Source organism: Homarus americanus, unplaced genomic scaffold (assembly GCF_018991925.1).
Source record: "Homarus americanus isolate GMGI-L3 unplaced genomic scaffold, GMGI_Hamer_2.0 scaffold24694, whole genome shotgun sequence".
Taxonomy (NCBI): Eukaryota; Metazoa; Arthropoda; class Malacostraca; order Decapoda; family Nephropidae; genus Homarus; species Homarus americanus.
In genome coordinates, this window is record NW_024732780.1 from 7,505,818 (window position 1) to 7,522,327 (window position 16,510).

General features: G+C 40.3%; 1 protein-coding gene across 3 annotated transcripts in view; it reads right to left on the minus strand.

Annotated features, from left to right (window-relative positions):
* The window catches only part of LOC121869028 (1-acylglycerol-3-phosphate O-acyltransferase Pnpla3-like), a 44,878-nt gene that overhangs the window by 9,289 nt on the left and 19,079 nt on the right, over positions 1–16,510 (minus strand). Inside the window, exons 2-8 of one of the 3 annotated variants that reach the window (XM_042370106.1) lie at positions 15,623–15,735; positions 14,264–14,383; positions 7,362–7,550; positions 3,825–4,022; positions 3,200–3,265; positions 2,751–2,926; positions 1,631–1,794 (exon numbers count right to left, since the gene is read on the minus strand). In XM_042370106.1, coding sequence (XP_042226040.1) covers positions 1,631–1,794; positions 2,751–2,926; positions 3,200–3,265; positions 3,825–4,022; positions 7,362–7,550; positions 14,264–14,383; positions 15,623–15,735 — 1,026 coding nt within the window. Of the gene's footprint in view, positions 1–1,630; positions 1,795–2,750; positions 2,927–3,199; positions 3,266–3,824; positions 4,023–7,361; positions 7,551–12,773; positions 12,963–14,263; positions 14,384–15,622; positions 15,736–16,510 lie in introns of all 3 variants that reach the window. The other 2 variants (XM_042370105.1, XM_042370107.1) reach the window with 2 other exon arrangements.

Here is a 16,510-nt window from a genome sequence, read left to right on the forward strand (position 1 = left end):
ACAATCTACTGAGTATGTCGCTGTCGGCACTGTTAATTTACACCAATACTTACATACACCTTCCTAACACATTGTTAATTTACACCAATACTTACATACACCTTCCTAACACATTGTTAATTTACACCAATACTTACATACACCTTCCTAACACATTGTTAATTTACACCAATACTTACATACACCTTCCCAACACATTGTTAATTTACACCAATACTTACATACACCTTCCTAACACATTGTTAATTTACACCAATACTTACATACACCTTCCCAACACATTGTTAATTTACACCAATACTTACATACACCTTCCTAACACATTGTTAATTTACACCAATACTTTACATACACCTTTCCCAACACATTGTTAATTTACACCAATACTTATATACACCTTCCAACACATTGTTAATTAATACCACATACACCTTCCTAACACATTGTTAATTTACACCTAATACTTACATACACCTTCCCAACACATTGTTAATTTACACCAATACTTACATACACCTTCCCAACACATTGTTAATTTACACCAATACTTACATACACCTTCCTAACACATTGTTAATTTACACCAATACTTACATACACACCTTCCTAACACATTGTTAATTTACACCAATACTATATACACCTTCCCAACACATTGTTAATTTCACAATCACTTACATACACCTTCCTAACACATTGTTAATTTACACCAATACTTACATACACCTTCCCAACACATTGTTAATTTACACCAATACTTACATACACCTTCCCAACACATTGTTAATTTACACCAATACTTACATACACCTTCCTAACACATTGTTAATTTACACCAATACTTACATACACCTTCCCAACACATTGTTAATTTACACCAATACTTACATACACCTTCCTAACACATTGTTAATTTACACCAATACTTACATACACCTTCCTAACACATTGTTAATTTACACCAATACTTACATACACCTTCCTAACACATTGTTAATTTACACCAATACTTACATACACCTTCCCAACACATTGTTAATTTACACCAATACTTACATACACCTTCCTAACACATGTTACCTACACCACACTTACATACACTTCCTAACACATTGTTAATTTACACCAATACTTACATACACCTTCCCAACACATTGTTAATTTACACCAATACTTACACCTACACCTCAATACTTACATACACCTTCCTAACACATTGTTAATTTCTACACCAATACTTACATACACCTTCCCAACACATTGTTAATTTACACCAATACTTATATACACCTTCCTAACACATTGTTAATTTACACCAATACTTACATACACCTTCCTAACACATTGTTAATTTACACCAATACTTACATACACCTTCCTAACACATTGTTAATTTACACCAATACTTACATACACCTTCCCAACACATTGTTAATTTACACCAATACTTACATACACCTTCCCAACACATTGTTAATTTACACCAATACTTACATACACCTTCCCAACACATTGTTAATTTACACCAATACTTACATACACCTTCCTAACACATTCATTTCTCCTTTCATTGCCACAAGAAAACCCCCCACATTTATACACAGGTGGAAACACTGTCATTATTCCCCACCTGAGAACTGTGTGATGGCCAGCTGGCAGGAGAACTTGCTGTCATGGTGATGCTGGTGGTGCAGAGTCGACTGTGAGGAGGAGCGGATCATTGCCTGGACCAGGGTGATCATCTGTCCAGCCAAGTTCTTGATGTCATGGGTTGTTGGCGCTGAACCCATGAACCTGTGAGATAATAACCCACTTAACAACCACCATCCATGACTCTGTGAGGTAACAGCTCACATAACAATCCCTGCTCTAGTTGTCACACCAACAACTTCATCACAAACCTTACCTTTACTTACTTGGCTAAACATTACTAATACAAGTAGTTTCTGTCATTATAAACCAAGAGAACAAATAAGGTAAATACTATATAGGTACACCACTGTTGTAGTTAATAAACCAAAAGTTAAGATAAATCTCATATTGACCCATCATACAAATATACTTTACTGTAAACACTGTTTTACACATTACAAGTACCAGTACAAAAGCTTCAGTAGTGTACTGTCATACAGTACATAATGGTGTCAACATATAGCAATGTGGGAGAGGTTTTGAGTATCTTAAAGGGAAGGAGGAAAACACTTGTCTGGGGAATACTGTACAGTACAATGTTAACTTACTGTAAGTATGTGAGGAAGGGTGTGGACATGCATGTGTGTGTAAGTACATGAGTTACTCTGTGCAGACTATGAAAAAAACAAGAACAAAAAACTTTAATTATAAAGGATAATAAAGAGTGAATCATAAATGTGCACAAAAACTGATGTAGTGTCTCAGTGGTGACTACATATCTAAGTAGAGTACAGTTCATGAAAGGTTCTGACCTCAGCTCCCAGGAACACTATACAGTACAGTACTGGCGGATGGTGGACAGCACAACAGTACTCATACTTCTTCAGTCTATACAAGGTGACAAAACACACTATATCACAACACAACACTACCTGTACAATCACTCACATATATTTACTTCAAAAATTATCACATTATTTTTTACTAATAAATTGATATATCAGATATATAAATAACCATAAATGTTTACACATATAATGTCCACTTCAAGAAAACAAAACAAAAAAGTGGTGATAATATGGACACAGATAAAGACAGAGAGAGAGAGAGTGACTCACTTGAGGAAGGCAGCATAGGCAACATCAATGGGCAACACATAAGGTAGTGTCAGTATGGACAAAAGCTTCATAGACTTGTGTTTGAAGACCCAGTTCATGAGGCCTTGGTTGGCGTTGTTGATGGCATCTTGTAGAATACATCCAACAGCCTCTGGGAGTTGGTCTATGATGGCCTCCTGTGTGTGTATTAGTACAGCTCTTAGTCTCATACTGTACTGTACTGTTGAGTTAGTACAGCTGGAGGTTAACTGCGTGACACTCAAAACTAAGTAAGTGTTGGTGGTACACAGCTGTGTTATCACCCACCCATACTGCACTGGTCCTCACCCCAGAGCTCTGCTTCATAACAGAGTTAAGTTAAGACTCAAAGATTTACAAACACTCAGACGATGGTGAACATACAATATTTTCATCTTAGTTTTTCTTTAGTGATAAAGATAATTAGTTACCTTTCCATGTTTACAGCAGTCAAGACAACCCAACTCATCCATCTCCATGGAGTGACTCTCTGCTTCCTGTAAGGTGAACCTTTGTTAATGTTGTCACCACTCTACTTTACATACTGTTTCATTCTATCTAGTGACTACCGGTAACTCTTATTATTTTTGTCATTTACATAACACAATAATATATTTTGTCCCTCATTAACTGAAAGTTTGTAAGACAGACCAGTGATGTCACCGGTAGATGGGGTGTCAGTACACCCTCAACAACTGAAGTGACCTACAGTGGTGTCTGTGTGGATAAGCCACACATACAGTAAAGACACTCGACCCTTAACATGGAACAATATATAGTGAAATTTTCCTTTAAGGTACAAGAATATCATTTTATGCAATCTATCACTAACACTGATCACCTCAAGATTAGCCCACAGGCCAAGCTTGTTTCACCTGAAGATTAACCACCGTAATGGTAACCTAACAATCTAACCTGACTTGACCTAACCCCCCAGATAGTACAGTATTAGGATGATCAATCATCAGGTGAAACAAGCTGGGGAACTAATCTTAAGTTGATCCCAAACATTTTCTGAACACAAACAAATCACAAGCTACAGAGGTTAAAACTTACCGTTATGTTAAATTTAGAACTAACAGCCAGACATCTCGTGCAGTTGATCAAGTTGTTTCTCTGGAGAAAGTCGAGGGCGTCGTTAAAACCTTGTTGACACATCTTGTTGAGGACTTGGGGCGGCGGGGGAAACAATATGCGGGCAAACCGGTACAAGTTCTCCTTACTGAGCTCAATGCTGGTGTTGGCCAGGTTGATCTGTACACACCACATATTTGGTCCCGTTAGCACAAACTATATAGTACAGTAATTCCTAATACAATCATTCATTAATATGCAAGTGGTAATTTATCTTTATATCATTAAAGACTAAAATTTTATTTCTATTCAATAACTTTAATAAAAAACATCATAGTTTACAAAGCTTGAATTACTAAGTTAGTCAATGTTACTAAGTAAGGTAGAATACATACAAGGAGGAGTTAATGCAAAATAGTCAAAAGTTCCTTCTTATATAAACTGTACTGCTCAACACACAAGACTCAACACATAAATTTTATCTTGCTCAACTACAGCCAACGTTGATAACATGACAGAGAAACATAATAAAGTACAGTACAGTCAGAGATAAAGACCTTCATCTATATACAAGGTTTACTGCTCATGATAACAAGATGAGAAGCAGTAACGTATACAGTACAGTAAGCTATATAACAATAATTAATACAAACAGAAGATGTTACTCAAGCATTGCCTTATAATAAAGAAGACAAATGACACAGCAGCCTGAGAGGTGTTTACTGTACTGTAGTGTAATCTTTAACTGAGTTTTGTACCTTTGTCATTCGTCTCCTTGTGGCCCGTAGCACCTCACAGAACTAGGACAAAGGTGACATACAGAAGCGGCTGTGACGAGAAACTCACACACACGCAGCAGAGACTAAGCACTTTATAGACAGCAGAGATTTAAAGTTTAGCGGAAAAGTAGTAAAACAAGGGGCCCCGACAGCTGAGGCAAGACAGCCGAGTCGCAGGTCTGTGCAGTATGGACAGATAACGTTGACGGAGTTCTGTACACAAGAGACACCTCCCTCCTCACACCACTTTAATACGGACACACAAACGGACACATGCAGTACAGTTAAAATAAAGAAACATTTCAGACTTACAGCTGAACTAAACATTACATAGACAAACAAACAAGTGAATAATGTAATGCGAGAGGCAGTGAAGTAGGTGACACTTATAAATAGCATTAATTATGAACCAAGACAGATAAACCAACCTCCCATAAATCTTGTGACCAAATGTGTTTAAGATAGGACACACCATAATGTATGTGAACACAGCCAACATGAGTGATCCCACACTGGTAACTGGTACACAATATCCCACACTGGCACACAATATCCCACACTGGTACACAACATCCCACACTGGTAACTGGTATACAATATCCCACACTAGTAACTGGTACACAATATCCCACACTGGCACACAATATCCCACACTGGTACACAACATCCCACACTGGTAACTGGTACACAATATCCCACACTGGTACACAAGAACTGTACGCTTCCGAGGGGCTGTCTCCACCTTTCAGTCACTCACCTGTGGCGTCCCCCAAGGCACCAAGATGGGACCACTCTGCTTCCTTATGCTCATCAATGATACCCTAAGAGAAACCCCTGCTCGCTGGAAATATGTCGACGACTCCAACATTGGGATCCGCGTCAACAATTCTGCTCCCAACTATACCGCCCTTCAGGATTTATTGAACAGTCTCCAAAACTGGGCCACCAACAACCATGTCACCATCAACCATACCAAGACCATGGTTATGCACATCAACCTCTCCTCCGACATTGTCCCACCTCCTTCCATTACTTTAGGTCCGAACACACTCCAAGTTGTAGATTCCACGAAGCTCCTCGGCATCACCATAGACAACAAACTAAATTGGAAACCAAACGTCAGTGAAGTTATCAAATTCTCCAGTTTCCGTCTCCACCTCCTCCGCCGACTCAAGTCCCTCGGAGTTCTTGCACCCGAGCTCCTCAGTGTTTACACAACATTCATACTTCCCAAGCTCACCTATGCCTCCCCCACCTGGTCTTCCTCCCTAAATGCCACACAACGTAAACACCTAGAAAAAGTGCAAAAAAGGGCATGCAAGATTATTCTCTCCCCTTCCTACTCCACATATCAAGAAGCGCTCAACACACTGACCCTCTCGACTCTCACTGACCATCACCACGACCTCCTCTGCAAATTTGGTGAAGAAGCTTCTACACCATCACCGCTCCTACTACCACCTGAGATCCCTAGCCCGAGAATTGCTGTTCGACACCACAACCGCATCCAGCCCATAAGTGCACGAACTGATCGCTATAAGAACAGCCCAGTCCCAACCATTGTAAAAATTATCAATAACTTGTAATAAACCAGTGTATTCACTCCCAGTAAACACTACTTGCACTGTCACTATGTTGAAATGCACTGTAGTTTGAGCTTTTCCCCATCTAGTTATTATATATCTTATTTGTATCACTTATGTTACTTGTATATTATTTGTAATTCGAAACCCATTCCCCAAATATGTAACTGTATATTTTCAGCCTTCTGGCTGCCAAGCTCTTTCAATAAACCGTTAATTATTATAATTATTATTATAATATCCCACACTGGTAACTGGTACACAATATCCCACACTGGTAACTGGTACACAATATCCCACACTGGTAACTGGTACACAATATCCCACACTGGTAACTGGTACAAAATATCCCACACTGGTAACTGGTACAATATCCCACACTGGTAACTGGTACACACACTGGTAACTGGTACACAATATCCCACACTGGTAACTGGTACACAATATCCCACACTGGTAACTGGTACACAATATCCCACACTGGTAACTGTACACAATATCCCACACTGGTACACAATATCCCACACTGGTAACTGGTACACAATATCCCACACTGGTAACTGGTACACAATATCCCACACTGGTAACTGGTACACAATATCCCACACTGGTAACTGGTACACAATATCCCACACTGGTAACTGGTACACAATATCCCACACTGGTAACTGGTACAATATCCCACACTATACACACACATCCACACTGGTAACTGGTACACACATCCCACACTGGTACACAATATCCCACACTGGTACACAATATCCCACACTGGTACACAATATCCCACACTGGTAACTGGTACACAATATCCCACACTGGTAACTGGTACACAATATCCCACACTGGTACACAATATCCCACACTGGTAACTGGTACACAATATCCCACACTGGTACACAATATCCCACACTGGTACACACATATCCCACACTGGTACTGGTACACAATATCCCACACTGGTACACAATATCCCACACTGGTAACTGGTACACAATATCCCACACTGGTAACTGGTACACAATATCCCACACTGGTACACAATATCCCACACTGGTAACTGGTACACAATATCCCACACTGGTACACAATATCCCACACTGGTACACAATATCCCACACTGGTAACTGGTACACAAGTAATAATGTATCGTGTACCGTGATCAAGCCGGCCGTACTGTCTTTAGGGCAGATGTCCGCTTCACCACAGAACGGCGTGACAGTGAAGGTGTTTTCGTCCACCTCGGGAAGGTTGTTAGTGAAGCCTCCGTCAATATACCTCACTCCCTTCACCTTAGGACACAGCCAGCCACTGAACCCGGGGATGAACGCTGAACACAGTAGGGCCTGTCATGGTTCTCCCAGTCAATTGTGATGTCTACATTTTATATTACAGTACAGCTGCTGACACATCCCTTTATATTACAGTACAGCTGCTGACACATCCCTTTATATTAGAGTACAGCTGCTGACACATCCCCTTATATTAGAGTACAGCTGCTGACACATCCCTTTATATTAGAGTACAGCTGCTGACACATCCCCTTATATTAGAGTACAGCTGCTGACACATCCCCTTATATTAGAGTACAGCTGCTGACACATCCCCTTATATTAGAGTCCCCTTATATTAGAGTACAGCTGCTGACACATCCCCTTATATTAGAGTACAGCTGCTGACACATCCCCTTATATTAGAGTACAGCTGCTGACACATCCCCTTATATTAGAGTACAGTTGCTGACACATCCCCTTATATTAGAGTACAGCTGCTGACACATCCCCTTATATTAGAGTACAGTTGCTGACTCAACTCACTACATAATAACCTCAACAGTGAGTTAAACAACATCCCGGTGTAATGTTTCAGCGGCCAATAAATTTTGTTTTATCATATTGAAGATCACTTCACCCCCCCCCTCACCCATCAGCCCCTATTACCAGTACTGTACTGTATAGGCAAAAAATACTGTATACATTGTTCAATATACTGTATACACTGTTCAGTATACTGTATACACTGTTCAGTATACTGTACACTGCTCAGTATACTGTACACTGTTCAGTATACTGTATACACTGTTCAGTATACCGTATACACTGCTCAGTATACTGTACACTGTTCAGTATTCTGTATACACTGTTCAGTATTCTGTATACACTGCTCAGTATACTGTACACTATTCAGTATTCTGTATACACTGTTCAGTATTCTGTATACACTGTTCAGTATACTGTACACTGCTCAGTATACTGTACACTGTTCAGTATTCTGTATACACTGTTCAGTATTCTGTATACACTGCTCAGTATACTGTATACACTGCTCAGTATACTGTATACACTGCTCAGTACACTGTATACACTGCTCAGTACACTACACTGTTCACACAAAGTCAACAGAACTGATGATGATACCCAGATAGACAGAAAATGTTCATTTAAAGTCATGTTCTCCAAGGTAAAGAACATTAAGTACAGTATAGTACAGTACAGCACAGCACAGGTGATGTTTGTAGCCCAGTTCACACTTTAATGGTACACTTACAGTACACAGTCTCAATCACTGTCACCAATATTTGTTTCCTTATTTACCTAATGGTCACCCACTAGAGACGGCCATGTCAGTGGTCAGTGTAGGATCCTTCCATTGTTCATAATTTTGTCAAGGGCTACTTTAAAGCCCAATACTATTCCCAATTATACAGCTTGGGCTGGTAGACCAAACCATAGGTCTACCAGCCTCTTTGTGATAAAATATTTCCTGTTACTGTGTTCATTCTGCATGACATCTTTGTGACCTTGTAGTTATGTCCTCTCGTGCTGGTGGTGCGTGACACTACAGAGAAATGTCCCGGGTTCACATTTTCCATCCCTCTCAGGATTTTTAACGCTTCGGTGAGATCTGCCGTATTATGCCTTGTCTGAAGGGTTGTTAGTCCTAAGGCCCTCAGTCTGCTTAGATATACTCGTATAATTGAGATGACATACAGTACAGTAGTTCTGGAATCATCTTAGTCACTCTGTTTGCACCTTTTCTCGGGATGTTAAATCTTTGTGGAGGTAATACAGCAGGTGATAGGTGATATACAGTAGTATGGTTAACAGTACAGTATAATGATACACATCACCCCAGTGTAGTGCCTTAACTAAGAAGACTCTTACAACTGTTCATCCAGTTTATTGTTTTACACAAATTATTCCCAACAAACTGGAAATGATTAGCCCTAACACGAGATTGTGACCATAATGTAAGTTTTGTGGTGGTCTATGAACTTTTCACTTACACACCACAAGAACTAAGGCTGTAATATGTGTATCTCTCACCACTGTCTTCTGGTGTCAGTCTCGAGCCCAGGACACATGAGATGGGTGTTATCCTACCAAACATGGCAGCTGTCCTCCTGTACTAACATTAGACCATGGAGGATGACCATCACTACTAAACAAATAATCAATAAATAAAACCTAAGAGAAATACACGCACTGTACGGCATTCCCTGATCAGCGGGTTGCTTACAACTACTATACTGCACCAAGTTATTTACTGACTTACAACACAAGAGTCAACTACCTAAGTAAGCAAAGTATAGTACAACACTGCCAAGATGAACACTTAAAAATTTACCATCAACTGACTTAGTCTAAGATACTGTACTTCTACTTTAACTCTACACAGATGCTGCGAGCAGCCCGAACGACTGTACTGTACCGAGTAAGAAATATCCTGGCGGTCTCTGGGGCAGATGTCTGCATGGCCAGCAAAAGGGCTGACAGAGACGGTGAGATCGTCAAGTTGTGGCAGATTATTGCTGCATACACCATCCAGGTAACGCACCCCTCTGAAGGCTGGGGGAAGCCACCCACTGAACCCAGGGATGAAACACGAGCACAGCACAGCCTGTATGAACAAGTTCCCACTGACACACAGGAAGCTCTCTTACCTGTACTGTACACACCATATGACTGTGTGAAGGACCCTTGGTGCACATGTAGGTACATGTGCAGTGTACATTCGAGTGTGAGTAAAATCAAAGGTATGAGTAAATATACTGTACATACTGTACGTCACTTGAACGAGTTTCACATTAACGATTCATCACAATAATAAAATGCAACACCTCAACACATTATCGATACATTTCAACACAATAACGATCAGTAGTGCAAGTTGATAGTCATTCTGGTCTGCCATCTTGATGATGTCAGCGAGCGGAGCTGTTTATTTTGATCATAGCGTGTGAACTGGTGTAACCTACTCACTTATCTGTGACAGTGTTGTGTAACTTGCTGCTACTGCTTCAGCAAGAGTCCACATTCAAGAAGGAGATGACGGCACTGTTTTTTTACTTTTATCCTCTTCACCACTGATCGGCTCGTTAGCCGCTTGGGCGATCAGTCACGTCTCTGTTACACACTGTTGGTAAGAACTGGGCATGAACTGGCTCCTGAATGTATCTGAACCTGCTCCAGTGCTTGTCAAGTCTGGTCTTGAAACTGCTCACACTCGGTGCCGTCACAACACACTCTGGCAGATTGTTCCAAGAGTTCACAACTCTTACTCCAAAAAAGTCACCCCTCACAGTTTTCTGGACTTGTGGCTTCTTCAACCCCGTGTGGGGCGAGCGTCCACCAGCTCCAGGTAAGGACACTCAACACTCAATTAGCTCACCCCTTGCCCGTCTGTAGTATAAGCTAGGCAACTGCAGGCGCTATAATCTCTTGGGGTAGCTGAGGTGCTGTAGTTCAGGCACCAGTCTGGTGGCCTTCCTTTGGACATTTTCAATCAACTGACAGTCCCTAGCATATCTCAGGGACCGGACGGGGTGACAGTACTCCAGACAAGGAAGCACCTCACTCTTGAAGATCGTTAGCGAGGGACGGACCGTCCAGATATCTGAACGATGATAAGGTTCAAGATTTACCTATGCGTTATCTGTTAGATGATTTACCACTAGACTTCACTGGCTTAGAGACTGAAGGAACAGTTGGTGGTGGTGGTGCTGGGGAAGCAGCACAGTGTGGGGGCATTAACACCACTACCCTGCCTTGGGTGACAGCAGTTCAGTGAGTGTCTAAAGGTTAGTTATTATTAGTTATTAACTCTACATGCAGTATTAATGTGTGTGAATAAGTGGTTGTAATATTTAGTGGAGTTTATAGGAGGTGAAAGAGTTTGAGGGCTGGTACATTTAGCATGTAAACTATACTCACCACATTAAAGATTTTCACTTAATGGCCATTTTCGTGGTACCAATTCGTCGTTAAAGTGAAGTATGGACTGTAACTGCATAAACTGTATTGTATGCTTTTATGCATGCTTACGTGTGTGTGTGGAAAAATTTGTTTTTACTTGAATATACAAAATGGTTGATTAAATAACCTGCTTCAGCTGAGGCACTGGAGAAGTAAGATGATGAGTGTCACCAAGACTAATTATACTTTATGAAAGGTCAAGGTTGTGGAAGGGTAAGGCGTCATAACAACCCTTAAGCTTGTTATATATTTGTGCTGTTAGCACGGAACGGCACTGTACAGTAAGGCTTCTATGGCCACTAGTATGTCAAGCAAGAAGTGCCGTACAGTACTGTATATGGTCCTTCTTATCTCCTTATATTTTCACCCACAAAACCCTTCCTCCAGCACCAGACTACAGCACAGTACAGTGGCTTCATAACAAACTTCAAAATAATACTGTACTGTACTGTACTGTCACAGTACAATAGTCATAAATTGAGAGAGGACATCCAATTTTTTATCACCTTTAGTTTTTTTTTATAATATACAGTTGTTTGTGATGATAAATTTGCAAGTCCTGTACAAGTAAAGTAACATTAATAATGTATCTTCTTTGATAATGATGTGAAGCTCCGCAGTAACTTTAAACGGACGCATAACAAAATTAGCTGAAAATATACAATGGATGATGAAGTTGAGGCTATAGACCGATGATGTATTGAAGTAAGTGAACCACACACAGTACAGTGTTGTGGTCGACTCTTGTCCTGTGGCTTCTCTTACTATATACTGTGTTCATCACAGCCTTGCAGCAGATCATCTTTGTTTTCTGGCACTTTATACTTGTCATGGTGATCAACCTCTGACCTGGAGCTCCTCATATACGACTTCCAACAAAGACAATGATGATAACATCACCAGGTGTAGGGGGGTGAGCTACCAGATACTGTAATGCTGTATTGGTAGTCTAGTAAATTATTTACACCATTCCATATTACACAACTCCTGTTCAGTAATCTTTCATGGCATTTACACTTTGATAAGTTGACATCAGATAAAACAAGCACTTTGTTTTACCAAGAAAAAAGTCCAACACTTGATAAAGAATGAATCAACAGACCATAATATTATACAGTACAACAATAACATGAGAAGAGAGCACTAATGAGAGTCACAAGTATTCATGTTCATGCATAACTAAACATGATGCAGAAGAACAAGTTGAGAATCATGCAAGTAAGAAAAAATATTGAAATGGTGTGATAAATGAAGCAACAGCTCATGAGGGAAGCGTGCAGAGGAACACTGTGGTCTCCCGAGGCAGATCTACACCTGCATGAAGTTGACGTGAGAGTCTCTGGGACAGATGTCAGACTCTCCACAGAATGGGCTAACGGTGACGGTGTTGTCGTCCAGCACGGGCAGGTTGTCGCTGAACCCCCCATCAATGTAACGAACTCCGCGGAATGAGACGGGAAGCCAACCACTGAATCCAGGTATGAACGCTGAACACAAAATGGCCTACCAACAAGACACAGCTGTAGTGAGTCTTATGGGATTAATAGTACATCCAGAGCATGATAACTGAAGCTCAACAACTGTGTAATATAATGGAGAGCAGCAATAAAGACAACTTTACCTCATACTATATAAGTCAATTTACAAGATAGAAACAAAATTAATTATATGTTCAGTGAAGCAGTGTACAGTGACCCCTCCGTTAACGAACTCAATCACTTCCAGAAGGTCGTTCGTTAACCGAAAAGTTCGTTAACCGAAACCATTGTTTTAATGGGTTTTTGGGTAATTGGTTCCAGCTTACCGAAAATTTCCTAAATTCAACAAAAATGGTAGAAAAGTTCACTTACTTTGAGGTGTGTATGTAGAAGGCTCCTGGATGATGATGGGATTTAGAATGGGGGTGGAGGAGAAGGAAGAAGAGAAGGCATTGGGGTGGAAGAGAAGTCACCCCATGGTGCCATTTCACCCATAAAATTTTAGCTCTCTGGTGTAATTCAAGATTATTTTCTTTAAATCAACACTGCACTGCATTATATATTGTCACTATATAAAATATATTTCAAAATGACCAATAATTTGCTTGGAAACACAGAAAAAAAGCGTTTAGATGAAGAGAGTCTCAAGCAAGATGTTACCTCCAGTGAAAACAGAGAGAGACTAACGCCTGTTTGCTGTGTTAACAGGCTGGATGCCGCGCATTAAACTAGTCACTTTACCTTCAGTTATGTTCAATAATTGTTAAAATGACTAAAAAATTGAATATTAAACTTTTAAAATTATTGAATAGTATAAACTTCTTGATATTTACTAAAATAGTAAGGAATTTAAGCCCTAGAACCGATTAATGTATTGGCGGACTGATACTAAAGCTGGTTGCCCGGTCAGTGCAAGCGAAAACATGTTGAGGTCGGTTCGTAAGAACTTCGTTAACCGAATTTTTTTTCGTTAACCGAATTGAAGATCCTTATGGAAGGCAGTTCGTTAATCGAAATTACGTTAACCGAGGTGTTCGTTAAACGAGGGGTCACTGTAATTCATTTTTTATTCATATCCATTTTGTGACTGGGTGATGTGGAAGCAATTGTTAGTTAATCTAAAGCACTTCATTATATATTTGATTTATAATTAAAATTTTGCAAAAATTATATGGTTAATGCATCACCATGCCAGATAATGTAGCCATCTTTCTTTTAACTATAATTAATAATGTTAATATTATCCTAACAACTATTAATACTTAACATCATCCTCAGGAATATATTAGACTAAAGTGGTTATGACCCGACCACAAGTAACCATACCTGGACAAGTTCCTCTCGTGTGTCAAACTGGGAGAGGAGGATGTTTTTGCCGTCACTCACACGGGTCACAGAGATGAACAACTTGCCGCTGACAATCTTATGGGCGTCGTCCGGCAGAATCTGAGCGACAGAAAAGACGTTAAGATAATGTTTCCATCTACCGGGTGAGGCTCATCATAGGTATTAAAACTGAAGGTTCTCCGTCTAGGTGGCCAAGAAAGATGGTCTGACGCGTGTGGGGTTTATGCCTCAGATGAAGGGAAACTTATAAAACACGAATTATATCTCTGGAATAATTTACTTGACCAAACTAACTTGAATAAAATGGAGGCCTCTCTCTCCAGTACCTATCTACTACTGTATATGGTAATATATCTCTTAAGTTTTATCTAATTTAATACACTGTTCTCTCTCTCCATACACTAAGACATACGAGCAAGTTGTATAAAGATAAGTGTCAGCTATAGGAAAAAAACATTAGCTCTCCTGCTGAACACAGAAGTGTCTTGTAACCTTGAGAGCCTTTGAGGAACAGTGTGGATACAGCACAGTAAATTAAGGCTTTAGTACACATGCAGGAAATGTGCTCACCACTGTACTTGACTGCCTTCACTTCCTCAACTGTAAAATTAGATACCCATTTATAGTGTAGGTGGATGGATCATGACTGCCACAGAGTCTCAGGACAGGACTGGAGTACTGTATCCACTTGGCCAGTGTTCTCAAATATCAAATACAAAACAACTCAGTGAGGCATTATTACCAGAACCTGCATTGCACACAAAACATCAACACTACAGTAGTACAGCATTTATCAACAACTATGACTAAAGCAAAGACAACAATGATGGTAAGACAATAACAAGAGTTACTGTATTGTACTGTAGTGTATTGTACTGTAGTGTATTGTACTGTAGTGTATTGTACTGTAGTGTATTGTACTGTACTATATTGTACTGTAGTGTATTGTACTGTAGTGTATTGTACTGTACTATATTGTACTGTACTTCGATAACATCTTCCACCTGTTTGTCATAATTAATACAGTTCTCCATAACTAAGTATTAGGCCCCAGCTTATCTCACCCTAATGCTACCTGTAGAGGTTAGGTTAGGTTAGCATTAGAGTGGTTACCTTTAAGCTGGGAGCTACTCTTCAGGAGATACCAATAACTTTCCTCAATACAAAATGGTAACAACTTTACCTGGTTACTGTACACGATTACCTTGTGAGATTTACAACAAAACTATTTCTATAATGTTTGAGGAACAAATCAAATAATACCAGAGGGAGATAGAGAGAGAGAGAGAGGTGATTTGTACCAGAGTAGAGTAGAGTAGAGTAGAGCAGAGTACTTACACTCAGCAGACCTTCCCTCAGCAGCTTCTCCACATTAAATGTTGGACTGAAGGGTCCAAGAGTCCTCCGCCTGGCCTCTGTCGCCGTCTTGAGCACTGAGGATGTTATGGTTCCTGGGGAAGACCTCACTATTACTGTACTGACCTGACCTAGCTGCTGAACCAACACACAGGGCCCAATATAAGGATGAATGGGGCCCAGGGCAAGGGTTTATAAGGGGCCCAGGGCATGGTTTATTAGGGCCCAGGGCATGGTTTATTAGGGCCCAGGGCAAGGGTTTATAAGGGGCCCAGGGCATGGTTTATTAGGGCCCAGAGCAAGGGTTTATAAGGGGCCTAGGGCATGGTTTATTAGGGCCCAGGGCATGGTTTATTAGGGCCCAGAGCAAGGGTTTATAAGGGGCCTAGGGCATGGTTTATTAGGGCCCAGGGCATGGTTTATTAGGGCCCAGAGCAAGGGTTAACTTTAGGGAACCTTTTTGCACTTAATACAGCTCATACAGTAGCGCCTGTGCTCACCATCTGTCTCTTCATAGTTTCCTATAATGTGTTTAAGACTTGATGATATAATTATGATGAAACAATAAATCAATGAACTACAGTATAATTATTAAGTTTATCTACAGCACAATAAACACCGTCAACACCACACCATCAACACCACACAATAAACAGTCAACACCACACCACACAGTCAACACCACACCACACAATAAACAGTCAACACCACACCACACAATAAACAGTCAACACCACACCACACAGTCAACACTACACCATCAACACTACACCACACCACCACCTGCACCACATCATGTTAATTAATCTTCACCTTTATCTTGTTGTATTTATTTCCATCTTTATCTTTTGTTTAGTTTCATTGGTTCTT